Source organism: Gopherus evgoodei, chromosome 5 (genome assembly GCF_007399415.2).
Source record: "Gopherus evgoodei ecotype Sinaloan lineage chromosome 5, rGopEvg1_v1.p, whole genome shotgun sequence".
Classification (NCBI taxonomy): Eukaryota; Metazoa; Chordata; order Testudines; family Testudinidae; genus Gopherus; species Gopherus evgoodei.
This window is the reverse complement of record NC_044326.1, coordinates 60450384-60475739: the sequence shown is the minus strand read 5'-3', so window position 1 is coordinate 60475739 and position 25356 is coordinate 60450384. Positions and strand designations below refer to the sequence as shown.

Genomic DNA, 25356 nt, shown 5'->3' with positions numbered 1-25356 from the left:
AAAGGGGAAAAAATGCCCTTTTTGCACAACCAAAATTCTTCTTGAGAAAATTTCAGTTTTATCTAAAAATTTCAATTTTCTGTCCAGAAAAATCAAACGGATGGTACCTTGCTAGAGGACTTTTGTCAATTTCACTTTTCATCAGTGAAACTGACTATAAGGTTTGGTGTAGCTCTGCCAAGCTGAGTGCTCAGCCCCAAACTCTGAGGCTGGAATGGCAGAGAGCCCAAGCACTGCATCTGCCCCCAAGCTCCTGGAGGACCATTCTGGGTACTCTGCCTCTCCAGTGCTGGAACTGTGCGCTCTCTGACTCTCCAGCAGGTAGGCTGGAAGGCTCTTGTCAACTTTACTTGTAAAGATCCAAAACAGAATGAAATGCAATTTTTATTGAAAAACCGTCCCACCAAAAAAAAAATATATATATATATTGGTTTTGACATTTGTACCATTTTGGGGCAAAACGTTTTTCGAAAGCACAAAATTTTTCAGGGGAAGGGCTTTCTATTTTCCATCCAGGTCTATACATTGCAATTACAAAAATCAGCTCTGTGCAAGGAGCAGTACTTAGCATCCAACAGAGAAAGAACCATACTTCAGAAAGGCACAATACTTTCCTTGATTCCAGAGTTTGCAACGTGCTTTCTACCTTTCCAATGTGCTACAATTACTATTGTTTCCCCATTCTAGCTCAACTCATCTGTGATGGCACCCAATCCCCCTTCACACAAGCAGAGTACCAAGCACATAGTACCATGCCTGCAGCAGGGATGTGGAGTGGTTGCACAATAGTATGGGAAGGGGATATTATTTTTCCTTATGCCTCTGCAGTGCTATTCCAGCCAGGCCACAAGATGGCCTATCCTTCTACAATTTAAAGAGACAGCAATTCTGAGGTAATGGTGTTCTTTCATTTTCTTTATTTTTCTTGCTTCACACCCCATCTCGTTCCTAAAAAGAATAGAGTGGAACTATATTTAAAAAGAAAAAAAATATATTTAAAAGACTGCAGAGGATGTCTGAAATAAATCTGTGAATAGTCTAGTCACATACCTTCAAACTCTTGATAGTACTTTTATAAAGAACAGTAGTCTTGTGCTAGATTAAATTCTGTCTTCAAATGTAGATATATTGACCACAGTCTGTATGTGCAATCTCTATTGATTGAAATGGCAGTTTTGCAGCCTATTAATTTCAATAAGATCAACATTTGGCCTGAAGATAGCACATCTTCATTTCTCTCTCTCCCCAGTATATGTCAAATAAGCAACAGTTAAATCATATAATTACTATATTCACTCCAAGATTTGTGGCAGAAATGGATAAGGAATAAATCGGCACAATTTGAACAGTTAAAAATCGCAGCTAAATGCAATTTTGGTTTTTCAGCAGATTTAGCATATGAGTCAACAAAAGATGTTTGATTCTAGTTTTGAAAATGTTAGCTCAACCAGGATGAAGAACCACAATGTTAAACAATGGAGATATCTTTTATTAAAAAGTAGTATATACCCCAATGTAGCCACAAAGCCTTCGTTTCCTCACTAAGTAGTTCTCCAATGATATAGGAAACCCTTGGAAGTTGTTTGCAGCTGTAGCCATTTCCTATTACACTTTGCTCAGTCTCTGGATCAGCCACAGCAAACTGACATTGCTTTGAAGGTTAGGAACAGTTGTAAACTGATATGAGCATGTGACCTGGATGATCTGCTATTATACCCGCTGACTATTAGCTTTTTATAACTTCACAATGCTCTACAGATTAGCAAAGACTAGTCAATTGACAGCAGGATCCTTATACTAAGTAAGCATGACCAAAATTTTAATCTCATTGTCTGAGGCTAAATTTTTAAAATTAAATCTGCATTATATGGTGAGACTTTACATATAAAAATAAAGGTGGCATTTTCTAAAAAAAAAAATGCCTTTAATTCAAACACTTCTGTGCTCAAATGTTATGCACATTTTAAGGTCCAAAGGCTATGATTTGAACTACAGAAGCTGCCACATACTAGCGAAATTCCTATCAGCCTATTTTTTTTTAAAAAAAAATTAACATTCAAAAACAAAAAACAAAACAAAAAAGTGCAGCAAAACTATCAGTCTTAAATCAAAAAAGTTATTTTAAAAGAATACTAAGGTTGCAAACTCAAGCATTCACAAATTAGGAAATACCAAGATTAACACTGCCCAGGCAACCTTAATTCACTCCCTTTATGTGTACATGTTATGATACAGTCTTTCAGAGAGGATTAAAAAATAGATGATTTTAAAAAATAAATAAAGCAGGTTTTTAAAATTGTATATTTTAATAAAAATTAAATACAGATTTTAAAAACTATATAAAAGTACATTTGAAATTATTACAACCTGCATTAAGGCCTAAAATTACTATAATCTATTAATATATATATATTTTTTAAACACACAAAAATATATTACATGATACATGTTTGCTGCCAAAAAGTCTTCAACCAATTCAGTTATTTGACTTTCTTTAAGTCATTGGCTGAGCATCTGGAACCAGTTTGAAGTGCTAAGTCAGCTTTTGACAGAACTAACTCCTTCTGCTGGTATGAAGAGAATGTTTTCTTCATCTAAGTATATTCAAATAGTTCAATGACTAGTTCACTCAAAGTTAAGAAACCAACTGGGAGTTCAAAAAGCAGAAAAAGTTTGTTTTTCTCTTCCAATCTATAAACAAAAAGTAGGCATGAGATGATTACATCAACTAGCTAAAAGTACCCATGTTAAACAGGATTAAAATAAATTGTTTAAATCAAGATTTCTTGGTTGGTGATTTAAATCAGTCCACCCTGTGGTCTTTAATTACATGATAACATAGTAGTTTTTCTCCTGCCCCCTGACTCAGTGGACAGGATGGATTATGCTCACTGAATAGATAGCTATTCAATATTTCCTTTTATCCTCCACATTCAATGTGTAGCTCCCAGCTGTATTTGCAACCTACCATTCAAACCCTGTACTGAATACAAAATTATTTGTTTCTTCATGGGCACGGCTATGGTGTTCTCATCCTAGTAACAGAGTATTTCATAGATACAAATGCATTTTATCTTCATGACACCCAATGAGTTTAGGTGGTTTTATTCCCACTTTATAGCTGAAGAACTGAGGTGCACAGAGATTAAAGCAAAAATTGTCAAAAAAGCATCCACTAATTTTGGCTGCCGAGATTAAGATACTGTGACAAAGTTCCTCCTCTACCTTGGTGGGTCCTGCGCTTATTCGCGGATTTACTCGCCTCAGAGATCTTCCCCTCTGGTGGAACCCACAGTCCAGGTCAACTCCTCCTGGAGTTGGGAGGTTTGGGGGGAACCTGGGCCCACCCTCTACTCCGGGTTCCAGCCCAGGGCCTTGTGGATTGCAGCTGTTTAGAGTGCCTCCTGGAACAGCTGCATGACAGCTACAACTCCCTGGGCCACTTCCCATGGCCTCCTCCAAACACCTTCTTTATCTTCACCACAGGACCTTCCTCCTGGTGTCTGATAACGCTTCTACTCCTCAGTCCTCCAGCAGCACAGCCTCTCACTCTTAGCTCCTTGTACCTCTTGCTCCCAGCTCCTCACACATGCACTACAAACTGAAGTGAGTTCCTTTTTAAACCCAAGTGCCCTGATTAGCCTGCCTTAATTGATTCTAGCAGCTTCTTGATTGGCTGCAGGTGTTCTAATCAGCCTATCTGCTTTAACTGTTTCCAGAAAGCTCCTGATTGTTCTGGAACCTTCCCTGTTACCTTACCCAGGGAAAGGGGACCTACTTAACCTGGAGCTAACATATCTGCCTTTGATCACTCTCCTATAGACATCTGGCCTGACCCTGTTACAATACCTATTATCTGATTTTCAGCGCTCTTAGCATTTTCATAACATTTTATATGTTCACAAAGCACAGATCTAATTGGCGTCAGTTGCACTTCTGATCCCAGTGGTCTCATATTGGGCACCCAGAAAACAAGGAACACACAATTAACGACTACCTGTGATAATTTGGGTTTAAGTGACTTGACTAGGATCACATAGGAACTCTGTGGCAGAGGCAGAATCCAATTCCCCAGGGTGGCATTCAACTTCCTTGCACAGGAGACCATCCTTTCTCTGCCTGTCATTCTCTAACGTTACCTGACTTCTGCAACAAAATGTGGCAGAGATTCCTACAGATAGTGAGTCATTCATTGCACATGCTCAATTCATTCAAAATGCAGTCTGTCCTGTACATTGAATGAGGCAAAAGTCCTCTGGGGAAAAAAACTAGACATATCAATCTAGCAAAAATTAATTTTATTCTACAGTCTAATGGACAAATTCCTGCCTGAATAGATGGGAGAATCTCTATTGGGGAAGAGAGTGCATGGAACCTTTTCACCTCTCTGGTAGCTGAACAAGATCCTAACCTCATGCTTAATGGTATACTTGGTGGAAATCAGCTACCAAGGTAACTGGTGCCCCATTTGCACTGTGGCTCTCTGTCATAACATTGACTAGTAGGGCTATTCCCACCCTCCCAATGCATGTCCTCCCAGCAACAGCAGGCAGCACAGGCTTCTTTTCCAGACACCTCAAAACATCATCCTTTCATGTCTCACTCCTAAGGCTGGTCTACACCTAAAACATAGGTCAACCCAGCTACCACACTTAGGGGTGCAAAAGTTCACACTCAGAGACACATAGTTAAGAAGACCTATGCCCCAATGCAGACACAACTAGACAGACACTCAGCTATAAGTGACTGAAAAGCCCCTTCCGGCACCGTAGCAAGTGTCTATAAATCAAGCACTACAGTGGTGTTGCTGGAGCACAGCAACTGTGCCGTTGTTGCACTTGTAGTTTAGACGTATCCTGAGTTATAATACAGCTTTAACAAAGAGCCTGGTTTATACCACAGTAGAGCAGAACTAACATATTCATATGAAACATATTCAGAGGCTGCCCTGCCGAGAATCAATCAACCCCCTTTGTTTGTGGACAACAACTTAATGGCTCTAGTCCAGAGGTAATTAACAAAACTCCTTTTTACCGCTTGAATTAAAGTGTTTTACCTGCTGAGCCACTATTACTTATGGCTACATTTGGAATTTCAAAGCGCTGCGAGTGTAGTCAGAGCAGCAGCGCTGGGAGAGAGCTCTCCCAGTGCTGCATGTAAACCACATCCCTTATGGGTGTAGCGTGCAGCGCTGGGAGCCGCGCTCCCAGCGCTGCTGCCCTGATTACACTGACGCTTTACAGCGCTGTATCTTGCAGTGCTCAGGGGGGTGTTTTTTCACACCCCAGTTGCAGTGCTGTAAAGTGTGAGTGTAGCCAAGCCCTTAGTCAGTTAAAGCTCAGCCTTTTCCTTTCAGTGGAGTTTTCAGGCTAACAAAAAATAATATACACAGTACAAAATTACAGGAAGTAATAATAGAAAAACAGCTTCCTGCCACAAGATTTTACCTTAAGGAAATATATATTTTAAAGTAATTGCATTACGTAAAATAAAATCAAACAAAAATATACAGTGCTTTACAAAATAATTCATGAATACACTCACCAAACCCCTGGAGAACAGATAAATATAACTCCTCTGTAAAATGAAGATTAAGTGACTTGTCAAAGTTCAAGTCAAACAGGAAGTCAGATCTGACTCTCACCAGTTCTGTACTTTTATTTAGCTATCTAAAGACAAACAGGAGGTTTACGACTAGAGAATCTATTGCACCCAGCACTAAAACAAGTACTACTATAGCATCTCAAATACACATACTGAATCTCAAGTAAATGTATTGTTCCAGGGGGGTCCCAGTATGTTGGTGAAGGAATGGATATGAGGAAAGGTCAAAACTCATCTTGCTTTAGACTTTCTTTCCAAATTGAAATGCACCATTGGAAAAAGTCCATCTTTCCTCTACTCAACCTTAGCACTATACTTGTGTTTAAATAGCCTCTTTGTTAACTGGCATTTGTAAAAGGTTAGTGCTATATAATTTTGTGGAGTTTTTTTTATACATTTGTCTCCTATATAGCAATTTGTACCTCCAGAAGGCGCCTCATTGCCTCTCAAGCACCCCTTCTGACTAGGTGTGGCTCTGCTGTGGCCAGCCTCAGTTTCTCCCCTTAATAAGGTAACCCTGAGGTCACAGAAACATCTCAGTCGAGGAGAAGCCACTCTACAGCAGTAAAAGCTTGCTGAAAGGAGCACTTGTACAAGGGTTTAAAGGCTTTTATCTCAGAACCCGCATAAAACTTTCAAGTTCCAAAACAAAATATGTCTAGGTTACAGCAGCAGCTCCTTCTGCTGTAAAGCCTCATGCTGGACAGCTTTGTAGTCTCTCTCCTAGTTGTTAAGAGTCCCTCCCTATCTGGAGAGCTTTTGCCTAGTTCAGATTCCCCAGGAACTCCCCTCCTCTGGAGTTTCCTTTCTTCTTATTCAGCTGAACTCTCCTAAACTTTTTATTAGGTCCATGTGCTTTTTAATTAATTAACTGCATTCTAGCTACTTGGGCAGTTAACTATCCTCAGGTGGGCACAGGTTGGCTCATTCTTTTCAGTGGAGCTTGGCCTAGCTAGGCTAGGTATCTGACTTCCTTAAAGGGCCAGCACTATGACAAGACCATAATATCTGAAATCTCCCAGTTGTTGTAATTTGCTAATAAAGCAATGGGAAAAGACTCAGTCAAATTCAGTCAGTCAGTTGTGTTTGCAAAAATGAATCCAGCAATTTCTTATTTGAAAAACTGGATCTTTGTGACTTTGGCTCACCATTCTCAAAGTAACAGAAAAACTTCTCATTTCCATATATAAAAGATAGTAACTAATTCATATTGTGTGACTATGCTACGAATCCTTGCTATAAGATGCTTCCAATGCTAAGAATCAGAAAATTGGACTACACTTAATGGGTAGGGAAAATGGGTAAAATGTTCTCTATCAGATATATCAGGGGAAAATAAAAGAGCTGAACATGAGTCTACAGAGGTGGACCTGAGTCAGAGGAATCCAGATTTTTAGGTAATCAATTATTTCTGCTAAACATCTGCTGTGTTCCACCCAGAAGTGGCTACATTTTAATGGTAGGTAAATTTGGACACACACTACTGAACAACCATCAGAATAAAAAGCAATATATACATATAAGATGCTATAAGGACCAAGTACAATCTCTTCACTCTGGCTTCCATTTCTGAGCACGGTAGAATCAAACTGATCTACTGGTCTGAGCCATGTACTCTGAAAGGCTATTAAATGTTATTATTTCAACCTCCTTTCAAAATCTCTGAGTAGATCTGGAGTCCCACAATGTTAGTCAATCTGAGCCATATTTAGCCTTAATCCATTTCTGCAAAGAAGAATGAAGGAACAGTGAAGGGCTCTACACGTGCTAGTGAATAGGGAAAGTCATCCCTTCATACTGATGGATTCAATGATCAAACCCATAGAATAGTTATCATGGATTGAATATGTGGCTACAGTCTAAGTCAGGAAAGTTTTGCAATTAATCTCTGCTTTGATTGTCAGTTGCTAAATGACTGTAACTATGATACTAGTCTCATTCTTGTTGGCGAGCTCTTTTGTGCAGCAGCTTTCTTCATTACAAGTGAACTCCAAGATCCAAAAACATGATAATTAATTAATCTCATCAAAGCACAAATGTGCTTGAAGTAAATAAGATAAGAAACTGTTGCATATAAAGAGGAAATGTGATATGCTTTCTCATTTCAAAGAGGGCTATTGCACAGCATTTCTCTTTACAAAATAAGGAAATGTTAGTAAAAAGTTTTTAAAATGCACAGTCAAGTTTATAACTAATTAACATAATCAGAAAAATTGCTTTCAAGGGCTACTGTTTACTGAAGGAGAGGATATCTGGGACCTGGACTTCCTTAGGCACATGGGAGATACCACTTCTACAGGTACCACTTGTTGAAAGCAGATCAGTTCACCAATACTAATAAAAACAGATTTATTCACACTTGAAGGTCTATGCAGCATGACACTCCTAGATAGGTGACCATCTGTGAGGACTGACCAAGATCTTCGGATCTAAAAAAACATAAGTCTCTCCTGCATGATGCTAAGGCAATGTCTGCATTACGAGCGAGGGGTGTGATTCCCCTGCTCATGTATATACACACATTTGAATGCTAGCTATCAATGAACTAGCACAAGTATAAATAACTGTGTAGCTATGGAAGCACAGGGAGCAGCAGAAGCAGCATGCTTGAGCCATGCCACATACCCACCAGTTTCAAGTGGGTTGGTATGTACTTGAGTTGTGACTCCGCTGCCATACCATGGTTACAGTGCTATTTATATTTGGACTCATCTGTAGTGTAGACATAGCCTAAGAACAAGGTCTCTTAATGTAAAGGCTGTAAGAGACTCATAAAGCTCTATACATGGATTAGCCACAAGCAGAGGACAGAGAACCCCTGTGTTAGCACAGGTTACATCTAGGTTATTATTATTTATACTGCAGCAGCACCAGTCATGGAGCAGGACCCCGCTGTGTTACGTGCTGTACAAACACAATAAAAAGACAGTCCATACCTCAAAGAGTAGGAGACAATCTAAAACCATTTCAAGCGTATTTCCAGGACTCACCATACACTTTAAGAATCATAACAAGATGGCTCTAAAGAATATGCCATTACTAATAATTTGATCATTTATGCCTGGTTTATTAGCATAGGGTTTGACCACAGAGTTATCACAAGATGCTATCTACAGGGCCTCACATGGCTGTGCAGCCCCAAGAGCAGATCAGGGGCTGAACTATGACATAAAGAATCATAGATTCATGCTTGTTTCCTCCTTTCCCCAAAGGAAGAAAGTCATCTGCACCAGCCCCTTATCTGGCACTGTTCACTTCCCCTTCTGTGCCTGCTCAGCTGTTGGATGGTATGGTGGAGGCAGAGTTGAGTCTCTGTCCGCTCTCCATCTCTGTCTATCCGGGTGGGAGGGAGCATCGTTGCACCATGGAGGCCGCTTTTCCCCTGTGCAGTAATTCTTGGTTCAGTAGCCCTTATAAGGAAGGAACTTAAATTCTCTTATATCCACAATGCAGGCAAATAAGTGGAGCAGGTTACCATCTTACTCATAATGAGATCGCTTGTACTCAGATGTACTGCTCAGTTCAGTCCTATTTTAATTAGTTATGACTTTACTATTATAGAATAATGTAAATTGCATGCTGTACTTTTTATTCTGTAGTTAACACAATATCTAATGTCTTTTAAAGAGATTTTGAAACTTCTTCACATTCTAACCCATTTGAAAAACTTAGCCCTAAACAGGGCCTAATCAGTCTAGTGTATTTGATTTACAAGAGACAGAATGGATACTTAGAAGATAATGGCCCTCGTAACTTCAATCCAAATGCATCTTGATCACTGACTGGGTATCTGGTGCAGCTCAATATTTTAAAGCTGAACAGCCAGGCATTGAGCCTAAAGCCTTTTTTGGGCATGGGACTGAAAATGAGGAATTCACTAGCTTTCACCCAATGCTCTCTGAAGACTTGGACAAGTCACTTAACCTCCCCTTACCTTAGTTTTCCCATCTGTAAAATAGGGACAATACGTATTTGCCAACCTCCCTGGATTTTTGAGTGTAATAATTACGTTAAAATTTGTAGTATGCTAAGTAATAATATAGAGGGAGGGGAGACATTGATGAGGAATGCAGAGACAAAAGAAGGAGAAGAGAGAATGGGACATAAAAGAAAGCAAGGAGGTGGACAACTAAGAATAGACAAGCAAGAAATAGAAAATGTGAACAAAGGAAATGTTGTTTTACAGAGATAACAGAGAAGGGGAACCAAAACAAGAGAAAAGAGTAGACAGAGTGAGAGGAGAGAATGTGTTTTAGTGATGGAAATAATAGGTCAGACATGGATAGAGAGAAAAATGAGATAAAGAAATGGAAACAAGAAATAAGCAACAAAAGGCACACAAATTTTTGGTTAGGGCATTTAGTTTAATTTATTTATGCTTTTTTATACTGTTGTACTTCGTGTCAGATGTCATCCATCTGTGAAAGGCTAGTAGCAAAGTTACAGGATAGCTACGTTAGTCTGTAATCACCACTTCCCAATTATATTATTTAGATTTAGAAATAGGATTTTAACTTTAAGCTTTGGTCCTCTGAATCCCCTGTTACTAGACCAGGGGTAGGGAACCTATGGCATGGGTGCCAAAGACGGCGCGCGAGCTGATTTTCAGTGGCACTCACACTGCTCAGGTTCTGGCCACCGGCAGGGCTGGCTCTACTGTTTTTGCAGCCCCAAGCAGTGTGCCGAACTGCCACTGCAGATGGCAGGGGCAGTCCGTGTGCCGTTAGGGCAGCACGCGCATTTCCATGGCCGCGGCAATTCGGCGGCAGCTTCTGTCTTCAGCCGGAAGACGGAAGCTGCCGAATTGCTGCCACAGGCAGCTGAACATAGAAGCTGCCACGCCACCGCGGAAATGTGCTTGCCACCCTAACAGCACATGGACTCCCCCGCCGTCCACAACGGCAATTTGGCGTGCTGCTTGGGGGCAAAAACACATGGACTGCCGCCCCTTGCAGACTGCTGCCCCAAGCACCTGCTTGGAATGCTGGTGCCTGGAGCTGGCCCTGGCCTCCAGTCCGGAGGCCTCTGCATTTTAATTTTAAATGAAGCATCTTAAACATTTTAAAAACCTTATTTACTTTACACACAACAATAGTTTAGTTATATATTGTAGACTTATAGAAAGAGACCTTCTAAAACGTTAAAATGTATTACTGGCGCACGAAACCTTAAATTAGAGTGAATAAATGAATACTTGGCATACCACTTCTGAAAGGTTGCAGATCCCTGGACTAAACCCTGGATGAGCCTCTGTGTGAATGGGCAAGGGCAGTGGGAGGTAGGGTGGGAGAGGGAAATGCAGAATTATTTCTATTGTTCCCCTGACTTTGTGTAATTGGAGCGTGAAACTACTGCTTGTACTAGCAATACTAACCTGGCCAGAGAGGGTAGCAGGATGTGGGTGAAGACAAAGCACAGCTGTAGTATATACCTCCCTGGATACCCAGGAGGCATTTCTAGTTGACTGTCAGAAGTGCTTCCTGGGACTCCCACTGTAATATAGCAGCTGCACATACCTCCCACATAAAATGCCCTAAGCAATGATATATGCTTAAATTGAGAATCATTGACAAGTCTCAGCATTAGCACCACTTCTCGTACCTAATTAAAAAAACAGCATACATATTTTGAATGTTTTCTACAGTCATCCATAGGCAGATATTAATTTGGTAACCTTTACATTGTTTTAAGTAACATTTACTTTGTTTTAAATTCATTGTTCTGTTTCAGTTAAAACTGACAACAGTATTTAGGTCCCCATCTCTCCATTCTTACACACATTTCAGTACTTCTAACTTCAGCATCGCTCCTTTCTTCTATTTATGCTTCTTTATTAGAAATTGCAATATTTCTAGGTTTCCCCCAAATGTTAGGCATAACACTGCAACAGAATTGTAACTGGTATATTTTGAGAATAAAAACACATTCTCCAGTTTACCATTTTCAAAATGTTGTGCTAGTTTATAAACTCTTTACACAGGTGAACAGTTACACAAGTACTGTTGTCCATATTGATTTCAGTGGGACTACTATGCTATTTGCCCATCAACATAAACCTCAAGTGGAAAAAATAAAACAACATCTTGAAGGAAAATTACATGAGGGTGATAGTATGCCCAACAAGTTTAAAAATCACTGAAATATCTGGTTTTCTCTGTAACTGTGTGATGTCAAAATATGACTACAACATTATAATCAAAGAGCTACTCAATAGGTAAAAAATAATTAATTATGTCAATTCCACTGCATTTACACAGGATAATAAATTACTTGATACACATATCACATAAAACTATCATATATACATACCAGTTTTGGGGTTTATTGAAAAGAATCCCTGTGGGTTTCCACTTGTAATCTTGTAGGTCAACTTTTCATTAGAGCTGGAATCAGGATCAAATGCCTCAATCTGAATGACAGATACATCCTTAGGTGAATTTTCCAAGACTTCTGGGTAATAAACAGGTTCTGTTGTCTGCGGAGCATTATCATTAACATCCCCAACTTCTATGTAGATTTCAATGAAAGAAGATAGAGGCACAACACCCTGGTCTGTTGCATAAACAGTTAACCAGTAATGTGAGGTAGTCTCACGGTCCAGCAGATCGGCCGTCTCTATTACACCTGTTCAACAGGAGGGAAAAAAGGAACAATATTAAATGCCCCATAAGTATAAAGAGTAAGTTGGGGGAAAAAATGTTAAAAGGGTCTGAATTTTTATACTTTATTGTTTCAATATTTATAAATCTATTTTCTTTTTTAACCTCCCTTGAGAATTATCTGATTATTTAACATCATTCCTGAAATATTTCTGCCCAGAAGATATTATGAGTTATCTGCAGTCTTTGGGACTTGATTTACCCTCTTAATTCATCACTCTTGACAATGAGAATTTAACACTGTATTAAATTATCTAACTGATTTAGTACCAGGGTTTGAACTATTTACCACTATTTAAATTAGTGAGAACCTATTTAAATTTGATGGCATATACACTCATATGTAGCTATGTGTCTGTGTGAATTAGGTAAATGAATGTTTCTTAATGTGTATAAATACTTGTATCCACATACACAACCTTTCTGAGAAATCTGAAAATTTAGAGTGGTTTATGTTGCCCTGCTCAGCCATGGGGCCTGGCTACACTCGAAACTCCAAAGCGCTGCCGCAGTAGCTCTTTGAAGTGCGAGTGTGGTCGCGGCGCCAGTGCTGGGAGACAGCTCTCCCAGCGCTGCAGGTACTCCACCTCCCCTTGCGGATTAATTTACAGTGCTGGGAGCCGCGTTCCCAGTGCTGGGGCACTGTTTACACTGGCGCTTTACAGCGCTGTAACTTGCTGCGCTCAGGGGGGTGTTTTTTCACACCCCTGAGTGAGAAAGTTGCAGCGCTGTAAAGCGCCAGTGTAGCCAAGGCCTCAGCTACAATGTTTGCTGTTACTTTAGCAAATCATTGTGTACCCCTAAAAAGAAATAAAATTCACTATTTCTAAAGAAACAAAGTAGCCGCTACAGAATGAGCCAATCTTCCTTACATTATCCAGACCGCCTTATCCCAGGTATTATTTTCTAGCTAGACCCAAAGAGGACCTGACATAAAAATACCTTAATAGCTACAAAGAGAGGGACCAAAAAAGCAATAGTATGTGATAATCATAAAGAGGCATTGTGAAGGTCGGTCATTATTAATCATTATCATTATTGTTTATGTTACAGTAATGCATAAAGACCTAATTGTGATTGGAGTCCAAGTGAGCCAAAACAGTGACAATCCAGCTAGGTTTGGGATTGTGGACACAATTACATGATGTGCATATAGTATTTTCTCCTATCCTGTGCCTATCTGTTCTGCTCATGCATGCTGTCAGTAAAATGGGATCTAGGTAAATACACATTTATAGGTGTACCTTCTGAAGCATGATGTTTGTAAAAATAGTACTGCTGTATTTCCCTTCCTTCAGATGCACTGTAATCCCCCTTCCTTCATTAAACATAATCAACGTTTGCTTTTCGTAGGTGGGGGGAGGCATATTGCCCCTCCCTAAAACAAAGAATGCTTCTCTAAGAGGTTTAAACATTGTCAAACGTATATCTTCAGATCGTGTATCTGAGGACAAATTATGGTCCAAACACAACTGCCACTGAGGTCCCATTAGGAGTAGTATGAACATATCAGAGAACATAATTTGGCCCATGAAGAAGATAATACGATTAACAGTTTCTCAAACTCTTAATTATGTCTTTGTCCTTATAGGAAATTGCATGAGAGTCTGATGAGAAAAACCTCGAATCCAAAATGATAGAGTTATTTCTGGAAAAGCTAGCATCTAATACAAGAAAGAATATTCAAGTAACCTTTTACTGTTAAAGCAGAAATGCATATAATTTCAAAACACAGTATTCAATATTTTAGAATCACCACCAGATGTCACTCTGGAAACTAGCTGTGTAAAATGTAGAAAGCGGTAGGGCTGGGGCAAAGACAAGGGCAAATGAGAGTTCTATATATTAAAACAGAAATTAATATTCTGTATAGGAGGGTCTTGAAAACAAAACAGATAAAAGTGGCTATTCAGTTACATTTTTTTTGCAGAGGAATCCACTAACACCAGCAAAGTACTGAAAAGATATGGTATTGCTTTAAAATAAGTTGCCTTTTATATTTTCCACTTTTCAACTTTGTATTTGTACTGTTTACCTAGAATTTTCTTTCAAAAAACACAAATAATCATCATATGCAATCACTATATCTTTGTTAAGAAGTTGCCCGTTAGCTGTGGGCTTCATCCTGCAATCATAATTTCTAAATATCACAGAGAACATAAACAAATTCTTATTAAGTGCATCTGTCTGTCCCCCGCAAATTTCCAGGATCAATTTCTATTATTTACTCCTGGTATACTTTTTTTGTCTTTTTACTTATTAAGACGACTTACTTGAGAGTTAATGAACTAGATTAAGAATTTTAACTTCACTTTTAACCACAGCATTTCCATAGAAACCCCATGTGTTGAATGTGGCATGCAAGAGCTTCAGTTGTACAATCAGCACAGGCTATGCCCTTATTTATCCCGCGGCAACTTCGCAAAAGCTACGTGCCCTACTAACCATAAGACTAGATTACATTAATTCCCTCCTAGCAGGGCTTTTAGCAGGTCTTCTCTGTCACTTGTAGCTTGTGTAGAATGCAATGGCATGCTTATTTATTGGGTTGAGCAACTATCACCATAATATGTCCCCCCTTCCCCCCTGCTTTCTTAACATCAGCTATGTCAAAATAAAATGGCAGATTAATTTTAAAATGGCCATGTGTATTTTTGAAGCTCTCAGAAGGGTAGGCTTTAACTTTAAGACGGACCTCCTGAAGGCACTTACCCACCCCCTTTTACAAATTCCACCACTTCTCCTTAGATATGGTGACTCCTAGCTACAGACAGTGTCTTGAAGTCTTGCTCCCTTGACATCTCTCTCCCCAACACCTGAAAACTTTAAATCAACTATTTAAAGAAAAATGTTAATGCACGAAAACAAAAGAAACCTAGATTCAAAAGGGAACCATACAAAATAGGTTGCCAACTTTCTAACGGCAGTAAACCGAACATCGTTGCCCCACCCCTTCCCTGAGGCCCCCCCTTGTCCAAGGCCCCGCCCCCACTCACTTCATCTCCCTCCCTCTGTCACTCACTCTCCCCCATCCTCACTTACTCATTTTCACAGGACTTAGGCAGTGGGTTGGGCTGCAGGAGGGGGTTGGGGCACAGGCTCTGGATGGCATTTATCTCAGGCAGCTCCCTGGAAGCAGCGACACGTTCCTCCAACTGCTAGGCAAAGGGACAGCCATGGAGTTCTGCGTGCTGCCTCCGGCCGCAGGCACCGCCCCCACAGCTCTCACTGGCCACAGTTCCCAGCCAATGGGAGCTGCCGAGTCGGCACTTGGTGCAGGGGCAGCGCACGGAGACTCCATGGCCACTCCTCCACCTAAGAGCCTGCTGGGAGCCACGTTGAGCCAGGCAGGGAGCCTGCCAACCTTGCTGTGCCGGCAGTACCGCCAACCAGAGTTTTAATGGCCTGGTCAGCAGTGCTGACCAGAGTTGCCAGGGTCCCTTTTCAACCAGATGTTCCAGTCAAAAATCAGACACCTGGCAACTCTGATATAAAAGGATTATCAGGGTAACAACTAGAAACATGACACTCTTGAAAATGTTGGTACATTTATTTTTAGTTTTATTTCAGATTCAGTCTGGGTCCATCAGATGATTTCTACAAACTCTTCACTATGACAAAGCTATGATTTTTGTGAAAATTTACAATGACAAACCTACAGAGCTACTGATTAATTAACCAGTGAAGAACTCATCTAGAACAGATGTCTACTCAATAGGATAGTGTTGGCTTTCAGAATTCTTCCAATTTTAACTTGCTCGAGGGTCACCTGCACTGTAAGTCTGCATTAGTGATTAGGATCCGGAAACCTAAACTACCTAAGCTGACAGTGAGAGTGAAATGAATCATTCTTCCATTTTTTCCATGTTGGAACAAATCCCAAACTGTTGAACAAATATTTCTTCAATAGGACTGCTGTTTAAATGTTTGAATCAGATTAAACAAGTGTGAAAGAGGTTCATTCTATGGACCAGTTGAGGAAACAACAACACTGATATCTGTACTGGGACCTGAACTTAATGTTAAAAATAAAACATTACCTGATGTGAGATTCCACAAATTTGCAAACAAAATACAGCAGAAATACAAACTTTTCCACCTCCCTACACTTTAGAACAGATATCAGTGATGGGCATATTAGAGAAGATAGACACCTTTTTAAAAATGGACATACATGCATTCTAAGAATTAAGTTAGTCAGACAATATTAAAAATGAAGGTACAAAAAGCCACTTCAGTTATGGTACATGCAAAACGAGGCTGGAAGAAATGAGGCCTAGCAGCTTTCCCTCACCCTTTGTACACAGGTCAGCCACAATTTATTTTGGGGCCAGACCTACTACTCCTGGTTAGTAGAGCTAAACTTTTGAAAGGATATGGAGGGGTGAGTGTGTGGGCATGACTCAGCTTTCCCCCTTCATACCAGGCCAGCTCTGAGGAGTTCATCTTTCAAAATGGGGCAGAGTTACTAATCCAATGTGCACTCCCCCAGAGGAATTCTGGCTGTGACAAGCCAGGGGTCCCCCTATAGAAATATACAACCAAAAACACATTCAATAGTTTAAAAATCACAGTCCGGTCTGTATCAGAAACTACACACAAAACCACACCTTACAATCTCTTACCAGCCCCTCTCCTTCAGACCTGACCTTAAACATTTTAAATCACGAATAAAAAATGACACTAATAGGACCACCTTAAATCTAAAGGGATATTGAGCCACACAAAAACACACAAAATTCAACACAATTTGCAATCTCTGCTCATGAAGTTACAGGTTTGGAACAAATCAGCTAAACCAGGATGAAGATGCTTTTCAAAAGGATAACAATATTTTCTTCCCTATCACTCGTCCAGGACCAATGCTCCCAAAAGTGTATTGGTCCTTAAAGGTCTAGTGCTGGTCTGCCAACTATTCCTCTTTGTAAATCTTTACTATATTATTCTAGTAGCCCATCTCACATAGAGTTAGAGCAGACTAATGCTTTATGCTAGCTAGACTAATGCTTTATGCCGTTTGAAAGCCAGCATTCTAAGCTTTCAGACAGAGTAAATCATTGGATTAGAGCTCCAGTGGTTTTCAAGAGAGCAGTCACAAAAATTATGTTTGACTTCAAATACTAAGAAAGAAAGAATCAGAAAAGCGTGATTTCTGGTACCCTGTGACCAGCCAAGGGCAGTAAATAAATGCTCTTTGGGATAGTTGTGGGTAGAGTTTCCATCTCTTCAGCTGTATGAAAAAAATATATTTGTTTCTAGCTCTGGTGGTTTACAAGGTATCAAATCTTAAGATACATGAAAGCTACATTTATCCCTCCATCTGCCATTGCTTTTTGGCATGGGTCCAAGAACAAACAGAAAGTGCAGGACTTAGACAAATGTAAATTTCAATTCCTGATTGCGCTACACTTGTCTCTAATTCATGCTGCAAGCCCATCACTTTAACAAGTGCTTAATTCACATAAATATAAAACATTCCCCACCACACAGAGTTTGGGATATATATTTCTGATTTTTTAAACACACCTCCAACTGACCTGCTCTCGACAAAAGATGAAGATGCTGAAGGACAAATTTTTTATATCACACTGACAGTGAAACCAGTATTTCAAAATGTATGTTATTAGAATGAAGAGGAAAGGTAGAATATCAAAATGTACACACTGTGCGAGACTCTCATTTACATTAAGGTCCTTTTATATCATTCTGGCAGTGTAAAGAGGTCTTAAAAAGTGGCACTACGTTACACTGACACCTACTGAAAGGTCTTTTTACACTGCCAGAGTGGTATAAAGCAGTTTTAATGTAAACTAGAATCTGGCCCTTTATAAGCATCACTAATATTTTTCAGTGTTGTTAGGCAGTTTTTAATAGAAGGTTTTTGAATGGCCTCCCCTACATTTTAAACATTTTATGGATAGGCACTACTACTTTTTGTCACCTTCCTTTCATAGAAAGGAAATTTTATCAGTGAATTCTTGCCTAGGCCACCTGATAATCTTGCCCTTTTCCAATATTATGTTCCCTTCCCTATCTTGCCCCTTACACCTAACTGCATTCGCCAAAGAAGGAAAATCACCATTAAAAGTTTCTTTAGAGTTTCTGTATCTGCTAAAGACTTTGTGTCCATCAAATCTAGATCTGTTGGGGGATGGTGAAATCTACAGCTCCAAAACTCTTTTTCACTAGGCTAGATGTAGAAGTTCTTCAGCCTTTCAAGAGATCAGGACAAAATCAGGGTTTTACTCCTAGACCAGTGAGAAGAAAACAATTATGCAATGACTCTTATCTCAGACTGTAATCTGTAAAGGGATATCAGCACTGATATTTCCTTTTGGGAAAAAAAGGTACTAACCTAGAGTTAAAAAAAATTCACTAGTGTTCTCCAATTACAGTTGAGCATGGGGCCAAGTTCTTTCCTCATTTACACACAGTTGCAAATTTAGGGCACAATCTTCCTCCCACTGGAGCTAATGACTTCAGTAAGAGGTACTCAGTAAGAGCAGACGATCCTAAATGAATTAAATGAGACAGGATCAGTCTGGAAGAATAAATTGCCCCAAGAGCACAATATTTGAGGAAATAGGATTGCAAGCTGAGAGGTACAACCCTCTTTTTCCTTCATCACTGCAGCCACATGTGCCATGTTTTATCCACGTCACAATTTGGAGAATATCATGGCTGATCTAGGTTACAAAAGCCAAAATGGATTTATTTAAAATGTAGTACGTCTCATTCTCAACAAAAAAGAACTGTTGACAAAAATGTAAATTTCCAGGGTCTTAATAGTATATCTAATTTAAGTTAAATAGCCTGAACCACTATGACCAAAATCACTAGTAAAGTAAGAATAAATGTATAAATCTAATGAAAGGTAGGCAGTCTTATATACACCAATTAACAAATACTCAAACTATAATACTCCCAATTCCCAGGGATGATCCTCCTTAAGTGTGCTTATCCATGAAAACTCTCATTAACAATATTAATGACTCTGTAATGGAAATCAAAACCTGCAATCATTTCTCAGGAAAGCATGAAAATGCAGTTTAGCAGAGCTTGCCCTGGGAATGGCATTTGAAACAAACGAAGAGAAATCCCTGGCCTGGAACATGATGCTTGAAATCTGATTACAAACTTAATTAATCTAAGTTCTAATAAGCTTGGTAAATCAAAACCTTCCTCAGCCACTCTTAAAGCCTGTTACTGCTATGTGAAGTAACAGCAGTACTATTTTGAAAACTGCATGAACATATATTTTGATCAGATATGACCTTCAATAGACAGTCCAAATGAAGTATTAAAAATTAAATAAATTAAATCTATTACAAACCAAGAGTCATGTTTTCCCTACTGCCACCAGTCTGCACTGACAGCAAAACAGTATCCTATCTTCTCCAATCTTTTAACTCATTAGTGAGGCATAAAAGTACAAAAATGTATTTAAGCTGTATACTACCCATTTTCAAGTAGCAAAAGGAAAAAATATCCATAGAAGGTTTAACTTAATGTTTATTGAAATTCACTCTCTCATCCAGTCCCTCCCTGCTATGTGAATGTATGCACAGCTGACAATATTTGAAAAATAGGTTCAAATCAGCCTGAAGGCTCACTACCACTGGAAGACTGTGTGGCTATTCTGGTCAAATTTCTGGTTTGTTCTCTTTTTGGTGTTTGTTCTGTTGTTTTAAAGTATATGAATTACATAAAGATGGATTCTGATACTTATATTATGCTCATTAGTACCATGCTCCTTGAATGATACTCGTGAGACTTCTGTGAAGCATGAACAAGGCTATCAAAATTTCTCTATTCATTATAAGGGCTTCAAAACAGATATAATTTTCAGGCTGTTCTTAAAACGCCACTTTTCTACAATAACAAAGGTTGAGGGGGGGGGGAAGAGATCCTCCAACATTTGCATCCTTTGCCTTTTATATTACATAATGATGTTACCTTAATACATGATGTAATGATGTTACAATAATGATGTTTCACTGCAAATTTATACACAAACAATGATGGTATAATCCCATTTTATATGGTTTCATTAAATATCCTAGTATGATTTGAATTTTCCTATGAATTCATCCCCTGCACCTGAACACAAGTACATACACGCACACAGCCTCATCTCTCTGATCCAAATAATCTGGAATTCTAGCTTCTGTTTTTGCCTTTCTGATGCAGTTGGGAAGAAGTGTGGCCCCTACCACTACCAGATTAGATGGGAATGTTTGCTGGCCGGTTCCTCCTCTGTCTTGGCAAGATGTATTTCTGTCTCTCTCTTCCTCTTCACAAAATTCCCACTTTTGTCTCTTCCTGTCCCATTCCCCCTTTCCTAAACTCTCTCTGCATCTCTCTCTGCAGTTTATGAGTTCCTCCTAAAGCATGATCTCTCCCTGGCCCCAACCTTAAGGTTGCTGCTGCCACTGACAAAGGGTATGGCTACACTCGAAACTTCAAAGCGCTGCTGCAGCGCTCTGAAGTGCGAGTGTGGTCGCAGTGCCAGCACTGGGAGAGAGCTCTCCCAGCACTGCACGTACTCCACCTCCTCATGGGGATTAGCTTGCAGCGCTGGGAGCCGTGCTCCCAGCGCTGTGGCACTGTTTACACTGGTGCTTTACAGCGCTGTATCTTGCAGCGCTCAAGGGGGTGTTTTTTTCTCTCCCCTGGCGAGAAAGTTGCAGCACTGTAAAGCACCAGTGTAGCCAAGGCCATTGACTGGCTAGGTAGGAGAAAGTTACTAATGCTCATTTACCACCTTTTCATCCTGTGTGTCTCACTAAACTGTAAAGTTACTAAGAAGATAGCAGCACCAGTAGGGTCAAGAAGTGAAAACCATCTGGAAAAGGAGGAGAGGCAGTGTCTGTCTGCTCTTGAACAGTCTCAAAGTTTCAAGGAGAAACATCACAACTGTTTCCCCCTTAAGTAGGGACAGAGACAAATCAGGAGACTTGGCACATGTGATTCTATGGGTATGTCTACATCTACAATTTTGTAGCGCTGGTTGTTACAGCTGTATTAGTACAGCTGTATAGGGCCAGCGCTGCAGAGTGGCCACGCTTACAGCAACCAGCGCTGCAAGTGGTGTTAGATGTGGCCACACTGCAGCGCTGTTGGGCGGCTTCAAGGGGGGTTCGGGGAACGCGAGAGCAAACCGCGGGAAAGCAGGTCTCCTTCCCCGGTTTTGCTCCAGTGTTCCCCAAACCCCCGAGCAAGCAGGTCTCCTTCCCCGCGGTTTGCTCTCGCGTTCCCCGAACCCCCGAGCAAGCAGATCTCCTTCCCAGCGGTTTGCTCTCGCGTTCCCCGAACCCCCGAGCAAGTAGATCTCCTTCCCCGCGGTTTGCTCTCGCGTTCCCCGAACCCCCCTGCAAATGGCGGGGAAGGAGACCTGCTTGCTCGGGGGTGCGGGGAAGGAGACCTACTTGCACGGGGGTTCGGGGAACGCGAGAGCAAACCGGGGAAGGAGACCTGCTTCTCCGAGGTTTGCTCTCACGTTCCCCGAACCCCCCTGCAAACCGCTGGGAAGGAGACCCGCTTGGGGGGGGATTGGGAGAACACCGGAGCAAACCACGGGGAAGGATTCCTCCTTGATTACCAGAGAGGCTTCCTCAGGTATGCTGGGATACCTGCTTATTCCACGGAGGTCAAGAAAAGCGCTGGTAAGTGTCTACACTTGATCACCAGCGCTGGATCCTCTACACCCGAGACAAAACGGGAGTATGGCCAGCGCTGCAAACAGGGAGTTGCAGCGCTGGTGATGCCCTGCAGATGTGTACACCTCCTAAGTTGCAGCGCTGTAACCCCCTCACCAGCACTGCAACTTTGTGATGTAGACAAGCCCTATGTGTTATGTGTCTTTTAGAGCCTCATACTCACTGTCAGACATGGTAAAGGAAAGCAAGGTAGATGGACAGAAGGCAAAATGTTTCATTTAATGTATTTATCTATATTTCTAACACACGGAGATAACACATTTTAGTCCAGTATATTCTGTTCTTTACAGCGAGTAAAAATGTAAAATGAGACTACTGTAAAGTTATAGCCAATTCCGTGCTTCTGAGCCTTTGAAAATTTATAAATCTTCTAGAAGATTTGTTAGACTAGATTATGCCTGACTGCACCAAGGGTGAGTAAGAGAAAGGGCTGTGCTGAGCCACAGCCATGGAGAGCCACAGTGTTGTATGCCAGAAGGAGTTCCACCTTTGGAAGGGAGTCTGAAACCATTTAACTTACAGAATTCCCAAAAGTGAAATTATTTCATGCCCTCAATCTGGGGTGGTGCAACTCCCCACACCTCCCAATGTGAGGCATTCCTTATAAGGTACAACTGAGCCCTTTGTCTGCAGTTTTGTTAAAACAACATCCAAGAGTAATGTCAACAAAACTGCATATTATTTGTCCAGCCACATAAAAAGACCCACCACATGATCTTACTGGATCTTTAAACTAGGCAAAACGATTGCCCCTAAGCACTTAAGCTGTAATGTCCTGTCATGGAGACAAGAAACTATTCAGCAGTTAAAATGTCAGTTGAAAAGACCAAAACCTCAGTCCTGTGAACTCCTTGAAGCAATCTTCTGCTAAGGAAGGAATGGAATGAGATTCCTTTTGCTAAAGTAAAATGTCATCTTGTCTACTATATAAACAGGGCAGAGTGCCAAAAGAGGCACAGTCTAACTCCTAAAATGCTGAAGATCTGTGGTGGGCAATGTGAGCTTTTAAAAATGACATACACGCTGACTTAAATAAATGTCTTGATAGCATAACCAAGCAAAAAAACACTGGGCTTTCCCTTTTTTTACTTATATCGTATATATACTTTGAATAGGAAGCATTATTTGATATTTTTTCTGAAGAATAAGGACCGATAGCCATGCAGAAAATATTTGAACTTGAATACTAGGCAGTTTAAGATTTATCATCAATAAAGCTGGATTACCCAGGTAAAACACCTACTAGATTTCTTAAATCTGATAAGAAATTGCTGTTGTTTCAAAATATAACCTTTATTTGCAATTTCTGAATTACATGTGTACATGCTGTTTCGTCTGCTCTAGAAACTTCTAACTGGGCATAAATAGGGAGACTGGTAACTTAGCAACAGCCAGCCAATGTACTATCTTCTGCATAACTCATGCAAATTAGTTGTTCACAAACTTATATGAACGGTATGAATGTGCATAATTAAGAAATCAATTTAGTTTTAAGTATTTTCACTGATTTGTATAGTTTCTTGACACTTCAATGGCTCATTTATTTTATGTCTGAGCAAAGATGAACCTTACAATAACATAAAACATTTCTAATTTGTTAAATAATTCAATTGCTTTATTATTTTAAATGTATTCAAGTTGTTTGTATTTTAATACTTTCAAAATCAATTTAAAAGCCTGATAAAAAAGAATGTAATCCAACAATGCATTGGGCCACATATTTAGGAATTCTCTAATTTACCACAGCAGTCCTCAGATAATATTACCTCACACCATCTTTCAGCATCTTATTTTCTCTTCAGTTTTGGTAAATTTTGGTCACATTTATGTTTACATTTTATAATTAAATAAAATATACCCTACTTAATTTAAAAAGTTTTCTATGAACTGGTCTTATGCAGAATTGCAGATTCAATATTCCTCCCTCAATTAGTCGGAGAAGAAGGGTATTAAAATGCTTAAAGATTTCTCTCTTAGACTTTCCAATTTCTGCTTCAAAGAACTCTCAGAAAAAGATTTTGCTGGTGCAGCTAGGAATAAATAAAGCAAGGGAAGAGCATACTGAAATTATAATTTTTTCTTCAGCCTTAAATAAAGACATAGTAAACATACAAAGAAAATCAAATGATGTCAACAAAGATTTTTTAGTTACTGCTAAAGATGATTCTTTATTATAGCTGTATATATTCATGCTAAGATCTACCAAAGCCAGTTACTAATATATCCTGCTTAGACAGGGTTAATAAATGAAAGAGGATACTGGTAACTGTTCTGATGGTCCTTGAGAATATAAAACTGCCCATTCTCTAGTATGCATAACTTTCTCAATTTCTAATAACGAATCACTAGCAATATCAGCAATCTGATGGAGTTGTAGTGAGTCTGCACTAACAAATTCATTAACAAGTGGATGACAGTTCCAGTCTGCAGCTGAAGGGCCTTCACAGCATGACTGGACCTTCTCCTCTTCATACTATATGAAAATTAGACTATTTCTGCATATTATTACTATAATGGAAGAAAGTTCCCTTAGTAGAAGAATTATGTATATCAGTATCTGTTCTGAAACTTTTTATTAAGGCAAAGATACCATGAAATATGAAAATATTACATTTTACATTACTTATACAGGAGCAGGTTAATATTTAAAGAACCTGGCTAAAAAGACAGGCTTCAAATCTTGACAGCCTAAATACCGCAAAGTAAAGCAATTGAAAAATTCATACACAGTAAAATGTTGCTTCCAAACAAAACTGGACTACCCAGAATGCTCCAACATGTAGCTGAATCCAAACCATGACATAAAACTTAAGAAGCAGAACTGTTTGTCACTACCTCACTTCTCTATTATTAACAGATGGTAAGAAGATAAATTGTGATCGAATATGGAGGAAAGAAAGGAACAGTCACTATGGACTGGCACTACAAGTAGCTCAAACAGTCTAGAACAAGTTGGATACAGTGCTATGGAAGAGAAATTCTGGAGTTAGCCAACAGATAATCAAAACTTCGCTTTAGTTGAGCTCATAAAGATGATACAAAATTTTAAAAGGCTAAAGTTAGTAAAAACTGAGCATTAAGCTAAGAATACATTTGTAAACATTTAGAAGAGACTACAAATCTGAGCCCTGGTCTACATTCCAAGTTTAGGTCGAATTTAGCAGCGTTAGATCGATTTAACCCTGCACCCATCCATACGACAAAGCCATTATTTTCGACTTAAAGGGCTCTTAAAATCGATTTCAGTACTCCTCCCCCGATGAGGGGATTAGCACTGAAATTGACCTTGCCAGGTAGAATTTGGGGTAGCGTGGTCACAATTCGACAGTATTGGCCTCCGGGAGCTATCCCAAAGTGCTCCATTGTGACTGCTC

The 25356-nt window shown here is 39.8% G+C and overlaps 1 protein-coding gene across 9 annotated transcripts in view; it reads right to left on the bottom strand.

Moving 5' to 3' along the window:
* Positions 1-25356, bottom strand: part of FAT1 (FAT atypical cadherin 1) — a 187657-nt gene that overhangs the window by 108618 nt on the left and 53683 nt on the right. For all 9 annotated transcript variants that reach the window (XR_004000575.1, XM_030563873.1, XM_030563877.1 and 6 more), the window contains exon 3: positions 11914-12228. Coding sequence is in view for 8 of the 9 variants with exons in the window: in XM_030563873.1 (XP_030419733.1) it covers positions 11914-12228 (315 nt within the window). In the remaining variant the exon portion in view is untranslated. The remainder of the gene's footprint in view (positions 1-11913; positions 12229-25356) is intronic.